The sequence below is a fragment of the Pseudopodoces humilis genome, chromosome 2 (genome assembly GCF_049639895.1).
Source record: "Pseudopodoces humilis isolate 2021_Gansu_Grassland_sample_001 chromosome 2, ASM4963989v1, whole genome shotgun sequence".
Classification (NCBI taxonomy): Eukaryota; Metazoa; Chordata; class Aves; order Passeriformes; family Paridae; genus Pseudopodoces; species Pseudopodoces humilis.
The window spans coordinates 10,280,441-10,302,507 of record NC_142201.1 but is presented as its reverse complement, the minus strand read 5'-3'; the positions used below and the strand labels follow the sequence as shown (position 1 = coordinate 10,302,507).

The following is a 22,067-nucleotide window of genomic DNA, read 5'->3' as shown; positions in this document are numbered from 1 at the left end:
GAGATTACTGGCTGGATGGATTAAGCAAACTTTTATTTATTGTTCTTGTCCATGAACCTTTTGAAGACAGCCTCTCAGTCTCAATGACTTCTGCAGAATATTCCAGCAGCAGCTGCTCAAGCTTGAGAGCAACCACAATCAGTGCTGGATGCTCCCTGTTATCTGGCACTCCTTTGAATACTGTGACAGCTCCTGATTTTGCACAAAAGCCTCTCTTTCTCCCTGGGGAAGACATGCATATGGCACGCTGAAAGATAATAGAATTACTTTAGGCAAATAACTGTTCAAATGGGAGCAATAGCTGATAGGATTGATATTGTGCTGATTGAAGATAATGGCAACACTCCTATAATAGTGTGATATGACTTGTGAGAGGAGCTGCCTTCATTCTGCAGCTGGCCAAAATCTATGTATTTATGCTTGCTAATCTGTGAGTAAATTCAACTGACACAAAAGCAAAACCTGAGTTATACATAGCCCATACTGCTAAACAAAAATGTTAAAAAACTAATTTAAGTTGGAAGATACAGTCTCTGATTACCAGTTTCTTCTATTTGAGGAGAAAAGGTGCTTATAGCGAACAAATGAATAAATAAGCCTAAACCACATCTTTACTGAGGATGTAGAATGGTACACAGTGAAGGTTAAAAGCTAGCTACCCTGGTATGAAGGATCACAGTGTATGCATGCATGCAAGAAAACCATCACTTCATGTGTGTCAAAAAACCCCATTATCATATATTGCACTTGGTAAGTGCCATAAATTTTGTTCCAGTAATTCCAGTAATGCTACATGCAGTTTTCATCTTAAATCTGTTTTCATTAGCCCTCTCTTTGAAAAGCTGAATACCCTCTTTACCACTGTCAATCTGTAAAGACCTCAGATGAAGCTAAAATCTTTGAAAATGGTTTTGTTCAACCCCCTGATCTATCCACATCACAGATTCAGGTCCTCCCTCCTTCCCAGTGGAACAAAGCTCCAAGGTGCAACCCCACAGGAAGGGGTGGAATTAAAGCTAATCCTTTGTATTTCCAGAAGTACAGTGACTAGTCTGCACTGACCATTGCCATTTAAAAGAGGTCATATTGGTGCAAACATTAAACAAACCTTTTTTTTGCATATCAGTTAAAAATGAATGGAACAAACTTTTGCATTTTGTGGTAGAGTTGTTAAAATACATTTATCACCCGCACAGCTTCAACCATGAGAAATAACATTTCACCTCCAGAAAATACATCACATTCTGAAAAATGCTTTTGTTGTTTATGATTGAATGCCATAGAAACCTCTCTTAAGTTTGCCAGGTTATTTTCACAGCTATATGTTTTTTATACCCCCCCCCCCAGTAAATAATTTATTTTTGTTTAAGCTTGCCTTACTACTCATCTGTTTCTAAGAGCAGAGAATTGGGAAATTCTAAGAATAGAAGAGATATTGGAGAATTTAGACATTAAGAAAGATGGAGATCCTGAGATGAAGTGCCACTGAAGGGGAGTGCAATTCAAGTTTGTGAAATGAGGAGTACGGATAAGAGAGAAGCAAAGACAAGATCTCCCACACTGAAGCCAGACTCAAAACCTGAATCTGCAGTATCTGTATAGCAGCACCATATAATCCACTGACAGGCAGTTTAATTGGCAGTTACAAAACTTTAGTTTACTAAGTCAGAAACCCTTTCTGAATGTCTAACTCACAAGCTATTGTTACCACAGTGGCTGTTTGACACATGGCCTTTAAGCTAGGTAAATAAAGGAACGAATTAGCATGCTCTTGGAAAAAACCTGCTTATGAAAGACTTAACTATGAAGGACGTGCTCAAGAAAAGACTCCACAAGACTAAAAGAATAAAACCAACACAGTCTCGTAACTGATAAAACTTAAGAGTGATGTCCTTCATTATTTCTATGAAAATGTCTTTAAAAAGCAGTGAAAGAGCACCTTAAAACCAAATGTGCAGTTTAAGAAACAAGGATGGACTTGATTCCTTCAGTAAAACTGACACCAAATGCTAGAAGGTCAGTAAAACTGACACCAAATGCTATCAAAAAATTCATTAATACTTCTCAGATTGAAATCTATTCTCAGGGGTTATAGAAGGTAAGAACCCACCCAAGGCAGCACCATCAGTGTATGACAGTGGCTGGTCCCTCCTGGAGCTGGCTGGTGTTGGCTCTGTCAGACATGGGGGGAAGCTTCTGGCAGCTTCTCACAGAAGACAGAGTGACTGATTTCTCCTTGTCCTTATTTTGACCCAGGAGCCATTACAACACCCACTGAACTTTCCCCTGCTGAGGAGGGGACTGACAGAGCAGCTTTGGGGGCACCTGGCATCTAGCCAGGGTCAACCTACAGGAATACATCAGGATGGCTAGGATTGCCAAAGAAATCTGAAGGCAAAAGTAAATTCATGTAGGCTTTTTGACAAATGGTGTCAAATAAAAACAATCAGATCATCTGTAAAAAGCAAATGAAATTATTTCTGTTCAATATTCTGTTTACTGCAATGAATTTATACATTTGAATGGGATATACAGAGGAATTTCAAGCTGCACTGAGTCTTGTGTAACTTTATTTAGAAAGGAGTAATTTACAATCAGAAGTTTACAAATGGAAAATACAAAGATTTTTTTTGTAGAGGGAGCTTTTGTGTTTACATTTACTTTTTTAACTTAATGAAAATCTCATGGAATAAGATTGTGGATGTTGAGCCATTTAACTCTGAAACCTTTCCATCCTGGTAGGTTAGCTGTTCTCTGTCCATTCTGAATCAATAATGTCAGCTCTTACTTTTAGTATTATGCAGATGAAACCTTGATTCTGTTATATACATAGCCATTAGACATTCTGTCAGTCCACTTGTTTTACTCATTCTCTTTGCCTACTAATATAATTTAATCACAATAATTTTGTTATGCTTATTTAAATTTATCTCTTACAAAAATAAAAGGTGGAACCCCTCTGTAGGAAGATTTTTCATTTTCCCTTCTCCTTCTATCATTAGAACTCACTCTCTGCAGATCTTGCAGAGATCTTTCCTACCCTGATATTCTTCGCACAACCTCCACAGTCTTCCTTCACAGTCTCAGGAAAGAGCCAAAACTCTTACCCAACCAAACCCAAGACAGAAGGCATTATTTAGACAGTCTGTTCAGTCAGTAACTCTACTGTACAGTAAGATTCCTCTGAACAAACAAGTGCTTTGATTGCATACTGCCGGAGTAGCAAAGCTGGCCTGCAGTCCTGTGTCCATAACTGCTTTCTGGCTGCAGGAGCCAGATTCCACTCTGATGATCTGTAATTGCTTTTGACTGGGTCATTTTTATCCTCTACAGTTGCCAGCAGTGGCAGACATGACGCTGTAAGGTAGCTACAAATCCCAAAGTAACTTTCCAAACTGCAGTTTGAGAAACCTGTAGAAGAGCTGCTGAGCTGACCAGGGTGCAGTGAGAATGAAAAACCTTGACTTTCCAAGCCTACAAGCATTTTAGGGGAAAACATCCACAATAAAACTGGGGTTCCATTTAATTTTGAAAGATATGTCCTTGCAGACCATTCAATGGCATTTCCCCAAGGAAATACACTCTCTCAGCGTGTTTCTAGTTCAGCTGTCCATACCATTACACTGTCTTATTATTTGGCATTTGTCTTGTACAAGAGAAAACAATCATGACAATCAGGGAGGAAAAAGGAGAAAAGAGCAACAGCTGAGAAACCAAGAGTACAGATCTTTTACTGTTAATGCTCATCATATGAGAGAGCAACTGCCAGGATCATCTATCTTAAGCATGCAGAATTTGGTAAAGGAAAAATACAACTTTATAGGCTCATATGAGCATAATGTAGTAATTTCTTCATAGTTCAGATTCTTTTGAAAGGCAGATTAGCAAAGCAATGAATATAACACTTAGAGAAATAAATCCTTTCTGCTGTGACTTCACTTCCAACACCATCAAGAAGTTCCCCCACCTCCCATTTTGCTCCTCCTTATCACCACTGTCAATTTCCTATTAGGTTCTGCTTGGGCTCCTGTTTTTTCCTTCATACTATCACATTTTGCTTTTGTTTTCGCATTTTTGTTTTGTTTTAAGCTATTCTTCAGAGTTTAAAAGTCCTATTTTTATCTTGTCCTGCTTTACTTGAGTTTTCTTCCTTTCTTACCTGGCAGCCATCCCCCCATCCCTGGAAACATTCAAGGTCAGGTTGGTCAGGGCTCTGAGCAGCTGGATCTAGGGGAAGATGTCCCTGCTCACTGCAGAGGCTCTGGAGGAGATGATTTTCAAAGAACACTTCCAAATCAAACCATTCCATGATTCTGTAGCCTGGAGATTCCAAAAATGCACAGCCTATAACAAGCCTTATAGCAAGGTTGTTCCCCATATTCTTTAAAATTTGCAGCCAAAGTAAAGCTGAAAAAAAAAGTTACTAGAATCTCTATTATGACAGCAATTTACAGGTTAGGCCCTCTTAAAAATGAACTTTCCTGCCCGCTTCAGTTAATTTTTCTTTCAAAAAGAAAAATTGGTGTCTGTGTTGATTCAAAATAAAAATCATGGTAACTTTTTCTTGTTTGTTTGTTTTGTTAATCTGAAATATTTTCCATGAAACTGGAAAATCCTTTAAAGTCTATTCAGAGGTAGTTGTTGGATTTAAATTCATTTCACAGGGTTTTATTTTTTTCCCAGACAACCATCTGTGTGTCTGTTGTGATAGCCTAGTACTGCAAGAATAAATTATATACCTGCTTGTCAGCTCTCAAACATATTTGTGTTTCCCTTGTTGTCATAAAATCTGTTTTGACATGCGAGCATAAACATATGGGAAGGAGTATACAGATACAACAGCCTCTTTCCTTCCAAAATCATCCCAGAACTTAAATTCTGACTATACTTAGAAAACTTTACAAAAAAATTCTCGTCTGCTTAAGTACAGAATAATATCTAAAAAGTACAGAATTAAAGTTGAGCTGTTTTTCCTTCAGTAAAACCAGTAGGAACCCCACATCATTCTAGTCAAGCCATTTTCTAATTAGCAAAAATCTCAACTGCCTGAAAACCTCAGGAGGACTTCTGGAATATAATGGATGGAATACCACACTTTATAACAGCCAGGGAGTTTTTTTGTTTGTTTTTTACATCTCACTGCATAAGGTTAAATAGGCTGAGTTAAGGAGGCACAAACAAATTCACTTCTAGAGCACAAATTCACTCCAGGATCAGCATTTTTTCCTGTCTCTGTTCCAGTATAGGTTCAGCAGCATTGACTATGCACTTTTACAGTACAGTCATGACTACCCATTAAGTTACAGAAGTTGCAGTTGTGAGGTATATCCAGAGTGATAATCATTCATTTGTGATTGCATTATGGTTCAAAACAGAATCAATAACACTGGAAATGTGAGGAGTGCCTTCAAAGTTAGGCTGAAAAAAGATGCAATTTTCATATAGCCCTATTTTTTCACTAGCCTTAGAAATTTTAAATAAAACCTTGGACTTGTTCAAATATTGTTCCCTTGAGAAAATGCATTACTAATCTCAACTCCTACATCACCAAAATCATTTTGCCTGCCAGTTTTCTGTCACTTTTACAAGCTCTTGTTTAACAGAGGTGGGATTTTCCAATTAATTGGGAAACCATTCACCAACTCCTATACTGGCAGCTAACATTTCTTCCCTAATAGATTCATATTATAGTATGCTAAAGTATTTATATTCAAAATGTTCTAGTCACAGACATTAGGAATTCTACCATTTATATAATAAATGCAGACTGAATGAGCCATTTACAGGTTTCCTTTTTTTACCAGCATATGTTAAACAGAGAATATTAGGAACAGTAGAAGTCATGTTCTAAAAGTTGCATTTCCCACACTATGATCTGTCACTAGACTGTACAAATTTGTAAACCCAAAGCACTGAGTAATCAGACTTGAACATTATTAACTATTTTAAAGTCAAAGAAAAATACACATCACAATAAATTGTAACTGAATATCTGCTTCATAGTTGGTAGAAAGGCAAAGTATTTTGACTTCAGCTGTGCTTCAGAGCTGTACAATAGCCAGAAGACTTGGTGCCTCTTTTGAATTTTGACCTCCTGAGGTTTGACAGTGTGTTGACATTTAAGTTTTACAAATGTTAAACTGCTCATATCCTTCTGTGCTCAAGAACTGGTGCTGTGGCTGAAATGTACCTGGCCATGGAGGCCATTAAACAAAACCCTGCCAAAAGAGCTGAAAGATGGACTTTATTAGAATAATTAAAAACGTATGGCTATGAAATTAGTTAGGATAAACCTTCTTGACGGAATGGTAAAGAAGAAATGTAGTCCCTGGAATATGATTGTAGAAGACAATTCAAGAAGTATTTCTTTTCTATCTATCTATCTATCTATCTATCTATCTATCTATCTATCTATCTATCTATCTATCTATCTATCTTCTATAGCAATCAGGTAATACAAAATATTAGAACATGAACTCTTTGTTAGAGCAAACAGCCTTTAAAATAAATGCATTAAATTTTAGGAAGGAGAATAATCGTCACCAGTTTCTGGATTTGTAATTTTATGGCTCTAACATTCTGCAGACATTACATCAGCTATCAAAGACACTACAACTACAGCAACTGTCCCAGAAGCACCACCACCCATCTTATAAGTTGTCCAAGTAGGCTGAGATCATAAAGATGTTGTTCATTATTTCAGACTTTCCTGTGAACAAGTTATTTTGGTTCATTTAGAAGCACTTTCTAATACTGGGAAAAATGGCCCATGAATTCATAAGCCTAACATCCTGCCCAATTTACTGATTTATGTATTACTCTATGTCTTCATGGAAATTTACACTCTTACTGCTCATTTCACTGAACAATTAAAGAATACATATAAATCAAACTTCACTTCAAGCAACCTGTTGTACCCCAAGAAAGAAGTATGAAATAAACTCCAAAAGAAAGGTACCTCAAAGAAAGCAAGCAAGTAGGATTGTATGGTCTGTTTCAAATACGTAACCTGACAGATATGATACAGGAAGGACATGAAGTCCTCTTGTATTTTGTTGTACAGATTAGAGACAGTGCATTACAGAAAAAAAAAAAAAAAATGAAGGAACTCTAATGAAACAGATGACAGAAATCAATGAAAATATCCAGCTGCACTAGAAAGACATAAAGCTACCATTTATGCAAGTGATGAATGCAATAGGTGTTGGGAAGGAACAGTCTCTTTGGCAAAGTATCAGTGAAATTAATTTTTGAATTTTGAGGGCAAATGTAAGGCAGTAGCAATAGTTTCAAGACCAGGAAAGCAGATACTATTTGAAATTCAGAGCACTGTCACTGAAAGATGGTGTACATTCAGAAATGGAACACAAGTTGAAATTACTTCTAATTTTCATGTAATGTTTATTAGGACATATATATTTCTGCTTCAGGTCAATGCAGCCTTACTGTGAAAAGAAATGGTTAACCATTTCTCATGACTTCATCTCATGAGAGAAGACAGGATGTTAAATAAAACAGTAAAATAACAGTTAAATAAACAGTACAAGGTTTATTTAAATACCTGCACACCTCCCCAAGGATGTGCAGTGTTCCAGCCTCTCCACATCCCTTCAAGAGGAGTGGGGAACTGGAGAGAAGGCACAGGCTGTGCTGGGAATGTGCAGGTGCCTATGGAAGGCTACACAAGGATTGAAGTGTCTTTGGCTCCTGCTCCCACTGCTGGACCTGCTCTCCTTATATCTCTGACAGCACAGAATTTTGCAGCCCCACAACTCAGACAACTTTCCCCGTGCATCACAACTCACTCCAAACCTGAAAACTCCTGCAGGTGGTTGCTTTGTAGCAGCACAAGCCAGCACTGGTAAGGCATTGAAAAGGGGACAACAGCTGACATGGGATAAAAACAAACCAACCCCAACACACATGAGAAGAGAAAAAATACACCTTCAATCACCACTTACAGGTTGAGTCTTCAGTTGTCCAATCCTGTTACAAAATTCATGAACCAGAATACATATTTATGGGGAAAAAAAACCAAACCCTTTCTGTTATTTGCAAATAGCCAGTAGAAATCTAGCAAAAACTTAAGTACAGTTTGGTTTTTATTTTTAGTTATTATTATGATCTCTTATTTAAGATTCCCATACAGGAAGAGTTATAAATTGTAAAGACTATCCCAACAAATTTTCAATTAAATAACTAAATTAATGTAGAGAAATTTAATTAAAGCTGCACTGGTTTTTACAAATACAGTTAATTAAGCTGCTATCTAAAATTAAATCTCACCCAAACTCCTTTTACACTGCTGCAGCTCATCAGATACAGATATAATTAAAATTCTAGAAGTTCACCTATGCATCAAAATACTCAAAAAAGAAAGAAAGAAAATCCACAACCAAAACCTGCTGAAGCAGTTTGAGAGGCTGCTGCTTTAATGGGATTTATACAGTCCTCAGAGTGGGAAGACAGCACATAAAACCCCCTCAGAAACAAATCTAGGTTTTCAAATCTGCACAGATTTTTCATGTAGTGTAACAGGCCGAGAACCTTTGAAGATTTTCCACAAGTGGAGGGTAACAGATTGACATGACCAGGAAGCAGGGAGATAAATCCTGCTGACTTTATGTGTGCCTTCCATTGAAGTAAGCAGGACCAGCACAGGTAAGGCACACAGCACTTATTGCACTTATATCCAGGAGCAGATGTGGGAAGGGAAAAATCTGCTTTTTCCTAACTGGAAAAATCTCAGGTTTTCTGGTAGCCTGAATGACTCCTTTTCCTTTCTGACTGTTTCTGTTCAGACACAGGCTGGTTTGTTTCATTGGTCAGTTAAATGCAGATCTATTTTCCAGGTGACAGTGACTCAAAATCACCACTTGTGTTTTAAATAACAAATAAACATTAAACATGAACATTTTAGGTTTTGGCTGATCCAGAGAAATATGTTCAGGATGCTGGGAGGTCTGTCAATGCATTACTTAGGATCAGAGAGCAGTCTTTGAAGAGTTACTTTTAGAGTGAGAGGGAGAGTATTAACTGAAATACAGTTCAAGACTATGATTTATTGCAAGTAACAGTGATTTCTCTATTAAAAAAGGCATATGCTATAGCAAAACAAATGGTCACTAAACCAATATGGGCAGCCAGAACTCAGACTGGGAGCTGGTCATTTCAACAGCTCCATCTGTGTGTGGCAGCAAGTGTGAGCTCATGGTAGCCACACTACCCCGCACAGGCAGACCCCTCTGGAGTCCTGAGAGCATGCTAAAATATAAAAAAGTAAAATTATAAATAAAATTATAAATTGTATATAAATTACAAAAAAAAATATAAATTATTAAAAATACAAAAAGGTAAAATTATCCTCTGGTGCTAAAGGCACAATGCTGAAACACAAAAATATGTGCCAACATTTTCATGACAGGTATTTATTTTTTCTCTGTTAGAAAAAATATGCAGAAGATAAACATTGACCATATTTTTCATAATACAGCATGCATAAAATCCTCTTTTGGGAAAAACACAGATGGGAATCCCATGTCTAATGTCATGGAATTGAGGGTTTGGAATTGAAACCCCAAACCTTTATCTGAAAAAATTTAAGCAGGAAGATGATTCAAGGTCCGAACATTTGTTTCAAACTTGCAGCACAAGCATCTCTTTAGATAAATAAGAAAATCATGTGCAATTCTCTTTAAAATATAAATTCACATAGGTTTACAGACTTCCACAGGGTTTAAAATTAGCATCTGAAGTACAAGATACAATTGCCCTATCATTTTATGTGGAGTAAGAAAAAGGAAAAGAAAAAGCAACAGACCTCCAGAGTATGATAATAAAATAAAATTTAAAAGATCTATGAGCTCCCTTTTGAAGACCCATCTCTCCTTAGAGGGGAAAGAAATCATTAACTTTTTTTTGTGTATCAAAATTTAATGTGTTTCCTTTCTTGCATAGTAAAATGTGGAGAAACTACACAAATAACAAAGAGTAAAAATCCACAGAAGCTTGGAAATTGAACAACCAGTGATAATCTATCTTTCTGCAGGCACTTGTATCACCCTCTTACCTTGAGCTTGCAGCGGAACAGGACCCTGGAAAATTGCTATAATCTCCTTTAACCCTAATCACCATTTTAATCAGAAAAAGGTGGGGCAGCCTGGAATTTGTACAGCAAGCAAAATTGTCATTCTATTTGCTTAATACACAGAGTGTGCAGCTAAAGGGTTGAAATGGTTCAAACTTTTATTGTCTTCAGAATATTGCATTTCAGCATTAAGAGTTGACAAGTAGAAGAAAATAAAATTATGAGACTGTCTGTTTTGAAGAGCTTTAGAGGTCTGCTTAGACCATGGATGCATGTCTCACTATCTCTGATATTAAGAGATTTCTTGGGAAAAGAAAAGGTTATAATTCATGCAACTGCCAGGTCTAAAAGCCTACCTCACCTCACATTACACTTTTCCTCTCTATCCCTCTATTTTCTTCTAATTTTAGATTATAAATTTCCTTGCTGTGTTCTCTATTTATTTGTTTAATGTTTTCCTTCCTAGCCTTTTCTTAATAAATAGTGGTATGATTGTAGATGGTGTGACAGACAAGGAGAAACTTATAAAAAGAAGAAGAAAGGAAGCTTCAAGGAGAAAAAGAGCAACGAGAGAAACTGAAAGGAGCATCAAGGAGATTGTAGGCAGGGGAAGATTAAAGGAAAATGCAGCAGACAACTGTGATTTTCAGCTATAAAGGATTCAGCAGCTGTCATTAAAAACCTGCAGCTCTGCTTGAGACATATTGATCACATTATTTCAATGTTTTCTGTACAACTTCCCTCTGTTTACTTCAAATTATAGCAATACTCACAATAATACTTATCTCAAAATTATCTTTTTTGACAAAGACTGTCCTGTATTTCTCCCTTTTTTCTTTTTCCAGAAAGGGCTGCTGAACTTTCAGTGCTCTACTCACCTTGTCACTAACACATAAATATCAAAATACTCTTCATGCTAAAGAGGAGGTATTTTTCTCACTTTTCTAATTTTTTTTTTTTGGGAGCCATTTATATATACAACTCCTTTTATATTTTAGAAACCTCCTGGAATAAGTATCCCTATAGGGCCTGTGAAGGTAACAGAGAAGGCATTATCTCTGTATTTACACAGTACTGGAGACTTGTAACCAGTCCTGGAAAAACTGTAGAACATCATTAGAGTGTGGACAACTGGAGGAGATTTGTTTCTAGGACTTAGGACTTCTAACCCATTTTTCACACAGCATTCTTGTACTGATAGCCAAAAAAAACCCCAAACTATTTCTAAAAATTCAAACACTTCTTTTGATAAGTACTAAGACAGTCCTTATCTTGCAACTGAGTGTGTCTCAAGCTTAATTTTTCTAAGTTATCTCACAGGTCTTAATCACATAGGTCCTTTTAAATACCTTGTAATCTAAAATATAAATGTCACAGAACAAAAATGCATGAAGTAGGAAGATTCATGTCTGCCACATACCTCCTCTTGTAATACCCTTTGTAGAGGTATCTTTTTTTTACATATTAAAATTAACTGTATTAGTTTAAACCATAGAATTACATTAGATTTTGGGCAAAAGGGAGAAGGGCAAAAAAGATGAGAAAAGAGCACATCCATAATGTCCTTTGCTTTCAAGCACAAAGCCAATACCTTCCAAAGGGTTCTCATTCCACACTGAGAAAAGAAAAAAATGTCCCTTACATCATGTCTTCCCCTTTAGGTACATTAATGACATTTTTGTTCTGATGTGACTATTGTAAGAATCAAAATGCCTCGGCCTTAGGGGTTACTTTTTATTTTTTATAATGCACTAAACTCACAAACCTTCGTAGAAAATAGAATACTCTTAATTATGAATAAATTAACTAAATTAGCAACATGAGATGGATATGAAATTAGAGGACTGTTAATTGAAACTGCAAACACAGCTGTATACAGCTTAGAGATGAATCACACCAGTAATGACACAGATGTTTATAAAATGTGATTATGTTTAGCAGGAGCATACTATTGAAACTCCCCAGCCTATTCTTATATTGTGTCATTGAAATGGTTTTTAAATCCATGAACACCAGGAATCAGAATCTCAGGGATGGCAAATTAGGCTCCCTGGATATGTGAATTAGTGTTGTCTGAATGTCAGCAATTTAATTCTCCAGCTTTCAAAGAATGTAGAAATGGAGCCAAAAACAAACATCTGTTAGTTATATTCTTATTCAGAAAAAAAAATAAAAATTAAAATCTCTGGCAAGTTAGGGCCTATCTGAATATGAGCAGGACAGTGAAATACAGTATTTCTGTGTGAATATACTGATCGTGTAATTAATATAACACAAGAGTTCAAGAAATCTACTTTCTATACAACTTTGAATACATCTTTTTGGAACTATCCCTACAAAGTGCTAGAAGGATCAGGAACAAGTGATATCTCCTGTCTAAAGATTTAAGAATAGATTAGCTTCCTAAAGACAGCAAACCAGGCTTTTAATTCTTCCAACTTTTACATCATTCCTAGGGTGTTCTTCAATAAATGGTACAATAATAAAGGTGTTGGGGATTTTATCTGGCAGAAAAAGGCACAAATGTTGCTCCTGGGTCACCCGAGGATATCTGAGCTGAGCAGGCTCAGCAGGGACAGCAGACAGCCCAGCTGGGAGGGATGGCAGAGCAGACAAAGCCAGCAGTCCATGGGGGCTTCATTTCCAACGCAGCCGTGTCAAGTCTGCAGTGGTAGCTCTCATTCCACGGTGCTAGCACTGAGCACCCACAACAGCACCTAATGCTATGTTAAACAGTCTGTGATTTGTTTCCTGCAACAGTTCTCAGACTAACAGAAGCAGATTTTACAACATCAGTTGTAACCACGCTTTCGGTGAGAGATCATTCATCATTTCATTTCAAGATCACAGTTTGTGTCCAGCACTGTAGTGTAGCTCACATCACAAAGACACTGTTATCTGATTCAGGAGCCTTGGCCTATATAAGGGTACTTATTAACCCTTTATTTATTTATTTAAGGGTATTTATTAACCTATTTATTGACCCTATATAAGGGTACTTATTAACACAAATTTATATGAAGCAGAGGTTGTTTTTCTAGCCCCCTTTTCAAGGCAATGGGACAGATCACTGAATTCTGTAACTATCAGAACTACATTAAACTAAAAGCAAAAACTATCAGTAAAACTAAAACTTACACCTACTCGACACAATGTCATTATAATTCAGCTAAAATTTATAAATGTAGTTCTGATCCATAAATGGACACTCACCTGAAAACATGTAAATTCATGCACAAGATGGTTAAAATAATTTGAAAAAAAATTACATATAGTGTCATTGGCAAAACTGAAATAATCAGCATGACCTGGCACTGTTAAACATCACAGGCTTATCCCATCAGCTGTGGGAAATATTGAGTACAGTCTAACGATGTGGAGGCACAGTGTCGAGACAGAAAAGTGGAGATCATAAAATTGGATTTGCCTCTGTCTTTCTGAAACTTTATTGGGTGGGAGCTGACCTCCTATTCACTGGTGAAGAAAAAAAGATTAGATCCTGACTTTTTAAAAGAGGAAGCTTGCTCAATTTCTGCAACAGACCATACCAGTCTGAAAGTGTTTCACAGGTCATTCATAGCTGAATAAAGTTATGGAGGTTTTATGAGAAAAATGTAACCCCTTTCTCATTAGAGGTAAACCCAGGCAGATTCAGGGATATATTGCAGGTAGCTATGACAACAGATGTGCAACCCAAATTCAGTTATCTTAGTTTTCTGGCTGGCAAAAGTACAGATAAAATCAACTCAGGATTTGAAATGTGATGTTTTGAGATAAGGAACTGTAATGCCTGGATATACAAAAAGCACAAAACCATTTTATGGAAGACACAGTCTTCTTTTTCTTCTGAATACCCCAAAAATCACTACACTGAAACAGCACTCCGTTATCAGCTACATGTCAGCTAATTAATTAGGATAGAACTGATTGTCTTTACTGATGAAAGAGTCATAAATGGGGGTACTGAAAGGAAAGGACACAAAACACTTGAGGATGGTATGAGAAATCAGAGGAATTAGTGAAAACATCCAACAAAATGAATATGCTAACTACAGATGTAACCTTAGGATTCTTTTTCTGGATTAATGCCAGTTTATTTTGGTTTAAACAAACCTGAACTGTGGTAGGGAAACACCTTTGAACACCTGAGAAAACGGAAGGGAAAAATGACCTTAGTCTTCGTACTTGAAGCTCCCCCCAAAAACGTCATACCCTAAAGAATTCATTTCCACAAACAGGAATTGGATGTTGATCTTTCCAGGTACAAAAGAAATAAAAAATGAACACTAATAAAACCTGAAATTGTAAGCTCTGGGTCAATAATTGTAATTCATACTATGTTTGCTCTATAACCAAAGGGTAGATTTCTAAAGTTTATTGCAGTATCAGTGTTTTATAAACTAACAACAAGCACAAGAATTGAACAGCTTAGATGAACCACAGGATAAGCATATTGAAAAACACCTTCTGCCTGTGTTGTGCTGGTTGGATCCAAATTAGGAAAGACTTTACAGAAGATTTTGCATACACATAACAGAATTTGAGCCATTTTTTAATTATAAAGTGCTCTCCTCTACAGCAAACACACCATTACATCACTTCCATACTGCATATAGTTTTCTATACAACACTCAGCTTTACTCAAACCATGTTGAAAACTGCAGTGGCAACTTTAGAGAGCATCTTGTAAAAATATTTTTAAAATTATACACATAATCTTCCATAAAGGCTGGTTTCAAATCTGTGTCACAACTTAACGCCACTGACATTTTTAGTATTTTAAACACTATTATTAACAGTACTTCTAAAATAGCAAAAAATATCCTACTTAGTCTCACTGAAGCAAAAAGATATAAAAAATACAGCACAAAATACTACCTAGCTGAAAGACTGCAAAAGCTTTCTGTAACCTGAAAGTAGATGGCCTGACATAAAACTACTTGCAGTGATATAACATATAATTGATATGTCAGAAAGACACAAAATTACTCAACAAAGAAATAAGAAAGGCCAACATTAACCTTCTGCACTGGAAATGTGTATATTATTTCCTTTCCTTGGGCTTTTAATCACTTCAAATGAAGTTTCTTGTAAAAAAACCACATCATTTCAGAAGAAGGGATTAGTGAAAATGGGGAGAAAGAGAAATATGTTTTGCCAGTTTTACATTCTCCCTCTAAAACCCTTTAACAATACTTTGGCACTGGTGCTTGGAATCTGAGGGGTTTTATATTGCTTTCAATCCAAGGGTATTCATTAAGGTTTCATTGAGTTACAAGCCTCTGAAAATCACATTAGAGAGCCTTTACTGGGCAGCTCTTAAATTCAGTGAATGCTCTATCTGCAACAAACGTGTTCCACATTCAAAGCAAACTTTGTACATCTGCTCCAACCTCATTTCAAACCAGGCAGGCGTCAATGGGCAGAGGATCTGTGCCAGCAGCGTGGTCCCCTCCAGGGTAGGGAGCAGGAGCACAAATTGCAAGGATCCATCAGCCTTCTGGTGTCACTGCATCCTGCCCTGACCCACCCTATGCATTCCTGTCCTCTCCTACTGCTTTAGCAAAATCTAACCTGCAAATTAGGAGCTCTGACAGTTGATAACATTTTGGGAAGGAAAAGGACCAGAAGCAAGGACTGGAGATTGACTTATAATTGCAAGGTTCTTTTCTGTTTTGTCCTTGTTTGCTTTCACTAGTCTGACTGCTGCTAACTTTGTGCACTTCCCAGCTATTCCCCCTCACACATTCTTACCTTAAACAAGCCTATTTTTTCATAATGAGCAGCCTAAACATAGCTGATTGGAATAAGGTCACACACCTGTAAAGGTGTTGAAAAAATCAGGCCATATTCTTTCAATTTGTACAAGAAAAAACTCAAAGCTATCTGGGCAATTTTGGAATCTGAGGTAAAATCTTCTAACTCCTGTAGTCTACACCTCTGTATAGGACTGAAAGCCAGAGCTTTAATTCTTCAAATGCAACTTCCACACTCCTCGTCAAAGGGACTTCTACAGAAATTATTTCAAATAATGTTTTTGAGATAATGTGGTATTACAGACCATGAACACCAAGGAATGCAGTTTCAGTGGTGGTTAGTAAATAAGCTAAAGAGCTATAAACTGGGTGATTTAGCTAAAACTACTTGACTGAAACCCAACAGAACTACTGGATGTTGGTTTCCAGTGAATATATTCTCAACAGTATCACAACCTCTGTTTTCCTCAGTATCCTAAATATAGTCTGGTATGAGTCATATGGATGTGTGCTGCCAAACATAATCTATAACTGCTGACAGGTGGAAGTAAATTGTTCTGCTCTTCCTTTATAAGGAAATGAGACTTACATATATCAACTAATATGCCCATTCTTTTCCTATCATTTATCCATCAAATAGATAAATGGGGCATCTTACAGAATATATTGTATATGCAAAGGTTGTACAAGAGAGTGCTAAATTCAAGATGCACGTGTAACGTTTTCTTACTTTTGATAAATTTTAGGTGCTTTTCTTTTCACATATAAACTGCATAACTCAGCTTTTATAAGCCCCACACTCACACACACTTATGAGAAACAAAAAAATACATCAAAAGAAATCTACAGATTCATATTGTAATGAGAATATAAAGTATGATAAATTGCTATTCTTCTGCATGGTTCTTCAAAACATCTTCATAGAGAACAAAATTTCAGAGTAAAGGAAGTCGAAAGAGGCTAACAAAACTCTCAAAATGAATGCACCTCCTTTACAAAAAATTATTAAAGCAGTTGCAATTTCCCACAAAGTAAAATTCATCACACACATCATAAATTTAGTAAGATTTTATTAGTTTTCCTGCTGTCATGTCTATGGATGATAACTATTCCTGTTTATAGTTACACACTTGCTTTCACTGACTGCCCTAAAGATGCCACAATGAAGGTGTCCTTCTAATTTAGGAAGGAATATTTCCAATTTTTGACACAGACTTCATTAGCAGAATTGAATCCTAGTCCTGACAGCTGGCCTTCCTCCACTAACTTACAGAAATAAATAAATTGGATTTGTAAAGAACGAATCACTTCAAAATGAATTCTATATGCATAATTTTGCAGACAAACATTGAGAAAATCTGAGACTCAATTTAACAGAAATGGAAGAAAAATGCTTGGGTCTATGACTTCTGCAGCCAACTGGCATAGCCAATTAAACAAATAAGAGACCATTAAAGAGCTGTAACAATTGTGGTTTTGGCAGAAGTTCCTGTTCTCATGGAACATACAAACCAACATTTTAACTGAGTAGTCTGATGGGAAAACTCAACTTCCAAAAAGGATCAAAATCTCCCTCTGCTGGGAAGATGAAATCTGCAACTACAAAATAATTTCAAATTTCAAGGTTGAAAAGCACCATGATTTTAGTAGTGACTTAGCTACTGTAGCTCTAGCTGAGATACAATTTTGGGTCCAGATATTTAGAAAAGTTGTCTCCCATTTTTTTTCAGCTGCTAACAGATGACATATGTCAAAATATAGTTTAAAAAAGATGAAAAACCAAAGTAATAGAAACAAATTAGTTATTGAATTTAATGAAATATCCCAATGAAAAGAGAAACTGCTAAGGTAACAAAAAGGTAATATATAAATATAAAAATATAAAAATCTAACTGCCTTTTATATCGCCAATTCATTTAGACATTACTTTCTCTTTCTCATACAGAGGAAGAAACATCTTTCTTGTTATTGTTGCATCATCTGTCAATCAATCAGCTTTAACCCCAGTTTACACTCGCTGTTTAAGGTTAAATAACTCTACTTGTAATTTAAGATATAGAACAGGTCAATTTAAGGCCAATATTCTGTTTAAGTATATGACTAGAGTGACTAGAGCTTTCATGTATGAGGATCCTATGCACTTCCGATTGGACAACTGAACTGTAAAGCAAGAGAGAGCATTTTTCTCTAAGAAAAATGACATAAGAGAATAGCCTTCATCACTTTCAAATTTTAATTCCATGGTTTAGAAATGAAGTTCACTTCCTGAAACCATTAATACATACAATTTAAAAAAAGCAAACTTGGTTCAATTCAGCTGCAAGAGACCTCAAGAAGACATTTCTTTTAGATAGGTATTTTTGTTGTTATTTCATTTTTTGGTAGGATATTTTTCTTAGAGAGGGCAAGAAAGACAGAAGGCGAAGTAAAATGAAAAAAAGCCCAAACCTAAAACCTGCTACAATAGGTCATTGCTGATTTCAGCTTGTATATTGCTGCAATTTCCTTGGCTTGGTGTCCAACCCCTATAAAGAGCAAGGTGTGAGCTGAGGACAGCTGCCCACAATGCCTGTGACTCAGCTCTTTAGAGGTTCACTGGCCAGCAAGACTGTGATGCATAGTGACAATTTTACACTGATTTCAGGGAAGAAGGGATTTCCTTTTTGGCTTTTATATTCTTGATATTAGTACCTCTGGAAATACAGATGGTAAGATTCATTCATATTTCTCACCACAGATTGAAAGAATCAGTTAGTATTTGAGAAGCACACAAAAGAAGGTGGTTTTTGAAATAATTCATTGCAGCAATGTTTATTACATTAGTGTGCATTATGCAGCTCAGTAAAGAGCCTGTCCTCAGCAGAATACAAATAAAATGATGATATGACTTTAGATAACTGCCTGCAGGGGTACTAAAAGCCTGCTGGCTCTTCAAAGCTCCTGCAAGCAGAGAATGCTCTTCAAAGGAACAGAATAATTGTCCAGTTGTGGCTGGACCTTCTAACAAATGTCAGCATGTTTTTTACACCACAACAATCTTCAAACCCCCACATCCTGCAGAATCTTCTCTACTGGCACAAGATGAGCTGAGGAGTTAGGAACAATACTGAATACTTATGCTTTGTGATAATCATGATATATATGTATGTAAATCACAGAATTATAGAAAAGTTTAGATTGGAAAAGACCTTGGGCTGATTTAGCTCTAGGTTTTTGATGTGCTCAAAGACAACCACTCACAAACTACCAACTTTCAGAAGTAAAAGCTCTAGAGTATACATACCATAGCAAAATATCTTAGTAGATACATTTTTGGATGAAAGACAGTTCTTACTGCATTTTTCAGCTTATTAAAGGTACTATTCTAAGTAAAAGAAAACAAAGTTTGATTTAAACAAAAATATCTTTCTTGATAACTGAAGGCTATGGTCCCTGTGGGATATTTGTAAATTCTTTTACATGTCAGGAACTTTGCCCTTTGACCAGCATTATAGCAATCAGATCTCTGACTAAGTGAAATGGATGTAACTCCCACCTATTTTAGGGGATTCCTGGCTCCCTAAATGTCAACTGGAAGTAAGCAAGGGCTTGCAAGACACATTCTACCCCAGGATGAGATCATTACATACACTGTTTGAAGCACGAATGAGAGCCCCTTGTGAAATTCATAACAAATAGCTCCTTGGAAACACTTCATCTCCTTTCATGTTTAAGAAAAATAAAAAGAAATGAACAACATATTTTCCTCAAAACTACTCTATTAAAGGCATGAAACTACTCATACTCCACAGAAGATGACATGGTTTTCAGTGACTGAGCTGAGTGCATCAGCTTTCATTAATGAAATGCACTCCACAAAACACTTCAAAACCAGGACTGGTTGAGTCTGTAAGTGGTTGAGGGTTTTCTGTACATTTTTGTACCAGTAATACTCTAGAGTATATTCACTACAATTGAATACAAACCAATTAATTAGCAGATTAATGGCAAACATGCCTTACTGCAAAAATACAAATGAAGTTCTGGGAAGATTTTGGAGGAATATTTGGTTCTATTCACTAAGAGCAACAATCTCACTGTAGAACCACTGCGTAATACTGAAAATGACTGACTACGATTGGCCTTATGAATATAAAGTAAATATAATATTAAATCTCTGTAAAATCTGGCTTAAGAAGACACATTTCCTCCTCTAATCTTATGTAAGTTCCCAGAGTTAATACAGAAACAAGTGAGACATTATTTCCTCCTTTACAAAATGCTCTTCAACTTTCTCATAACACTAGAATTCACTGGTGTTTTAGATGTGATAAATTTTATGTCTTTATGCACTTATCCCACTCATAACCAAGGATGGGTATCTTTCTGTCAAGCAATAGCACAGAATTCTCTGTTTTATGATTTTCCTGCAGTGATATTTTCCAGAAAGTGGGGTACATAGATAAGAAATATTTTCCCCTTTAGGAATATAGCAAGGAGAGAGAGAACTAACCTTTGAGGAGGGAGAAAAAGAGAAGTAAACTAAGAAAAGAAACAAGGGGAGTACAGAAAAACAAAACCAAGAGAAATATGGGAAGTTGGATGTGGAAAGACAGAGAAGAGTAGGAACACAGAAAGAACTGCTTTTTGAAAATAAGAATTAAGAGAAGCCTGAGAGAAAACACATCCAATATATAAGAAAGACACATGAAAATAAACTGAAATATATATTAAAAAAAAGATGAAAATACAAAAGCATAAAGTCAATATTTTAGGTGACATTAGCATAACAAAGGCAATTAATAAATAAATAAAACTCACAAAACCAAGAGAATGAAAAGAAAACATACTGGACAACTGTAAAACCAGAAATAAACAGGAATAAAAATGGTTTTGCATGAAACAAAAACAATTTTCATTTTTGCTTTTCCTATCATGTGGTCAAAATTTCAGCTTTCTATAAAGGGTATTACATCTAACTGGAGTGCTGATCATAAAAAAATCTAGTCCTATGATGGAAAAATACATATTATACTAAAAAGTGCCATTGGGTGTGAGTGTCCAACAGATCTTGTATGTAGAACAGTTAATAATTGTATATTCATCATTCCAATTGATTTACTCTATTCCAGTCTATGCTATTTTATTCTCTTCTAACAAAAATGAGCTCTGCCTCTCAACACATTTCAAACTCTGCTCTCTTTTAAGTAGCAAAATTATATTATAGGAACAGACGCATCTTTCCTCTTTCCAAGGATCACAACTTGGCCTTTAGTATATCATAATATTTCAAAGTTACTTATGTCTTTTCCCCTCAGGATGTGTTTAAAAATTTACTGGAGTGCTTTCACCTTATTCACTGTATCTTCCAGATGGCATTTAAGTAAATATGAAAGAAGACAGTAAACCATAATATTTCAATTAACTCTCTATTCTATCTGCAATAACATCTCACCCTGACACACTGTCTCCAGGTATCTTCAGAGAAGATGAAAATTTTGTTTTCCAAATATCTGGATTTGACAAATCAAAGCAATATTTTACAGTGAAAGTTAATTGTTCACAATGTTTTCCAAGCTCTGTGGAAGAGAATGTATTATCCTTAAAAACATGTGGCTTGCCCTTTACATTTTTAAACCATCTACACTATCAGGTTGGGCCTCTGTCTAATGCATTTATGAATGGTAACAACAAAATATTTTCTTGGGCTTTCTTATCTTTCATTGCTTTGTACACCTTCGGTGCTATCCCATAGGGAACAACACACAGAGAAACAGAAATATTTACTTAAATGAAGCATAAAGAAAAAAGTAATGTGAAATATACCTGTAGCACCTTCCACCTTGTGTTTAGGTCTTCCACACAGCTGAGATTGTACTGGGAGAGTTGAATATCGGAGGGAGTGAAGCGGCGAGCGAGCTCATTGACGTGATGCACCTTTTCCTTAAGGGGAACAAGTTCTGCTCGATAAACCTGCGTGAATAATAAATATAAATATAAATATAAATATAAATATAAATATAAATATAAATATAAATATAAATATAAATATAAATATAAATATAAATATAAATATAAATATAAATATAAATATAAATATAAATGCACTAACTTCAAAGACTATTGGCTCTGCTACCAGCTGATTAGTAACATAAAGATATTACATGCAAGCTGAAAGGAAAGAGCATACAGTCGTGATTCCATTACTGGTCTGTTTATTTAAACTTTAGTTCTCAAGTGTAAGG

At 36.0% G+C, this 22,067-nt stretch overlaps 1 protein-coding gene across 9 annotated transcripts in view; it reads right to left on the bottom strand.

Annotated features, from left to right (window-relative positions):
- DMD (dystrophin) overlaps positions 1–22,067 on the bottom strand; it is a 1,137,330-nt gene that overhangs the window by 138,941 nt on the left and 976,322 nt on the right. For all 9 annotated transcript variants that reach the window (XM_088068904.1, XM_088068916.1, XM_088068923.1 and 6 more), the window contains one exon: positions 21,649–21,795. In XM_088068904.1, coding sequence (XP_087925030.1) covers positions 21,649–21,795 — 147 coding nt within the window. The remainder of the gene's footprint in view (positions 1–21,648; positions 21,796–22,067) is intronic.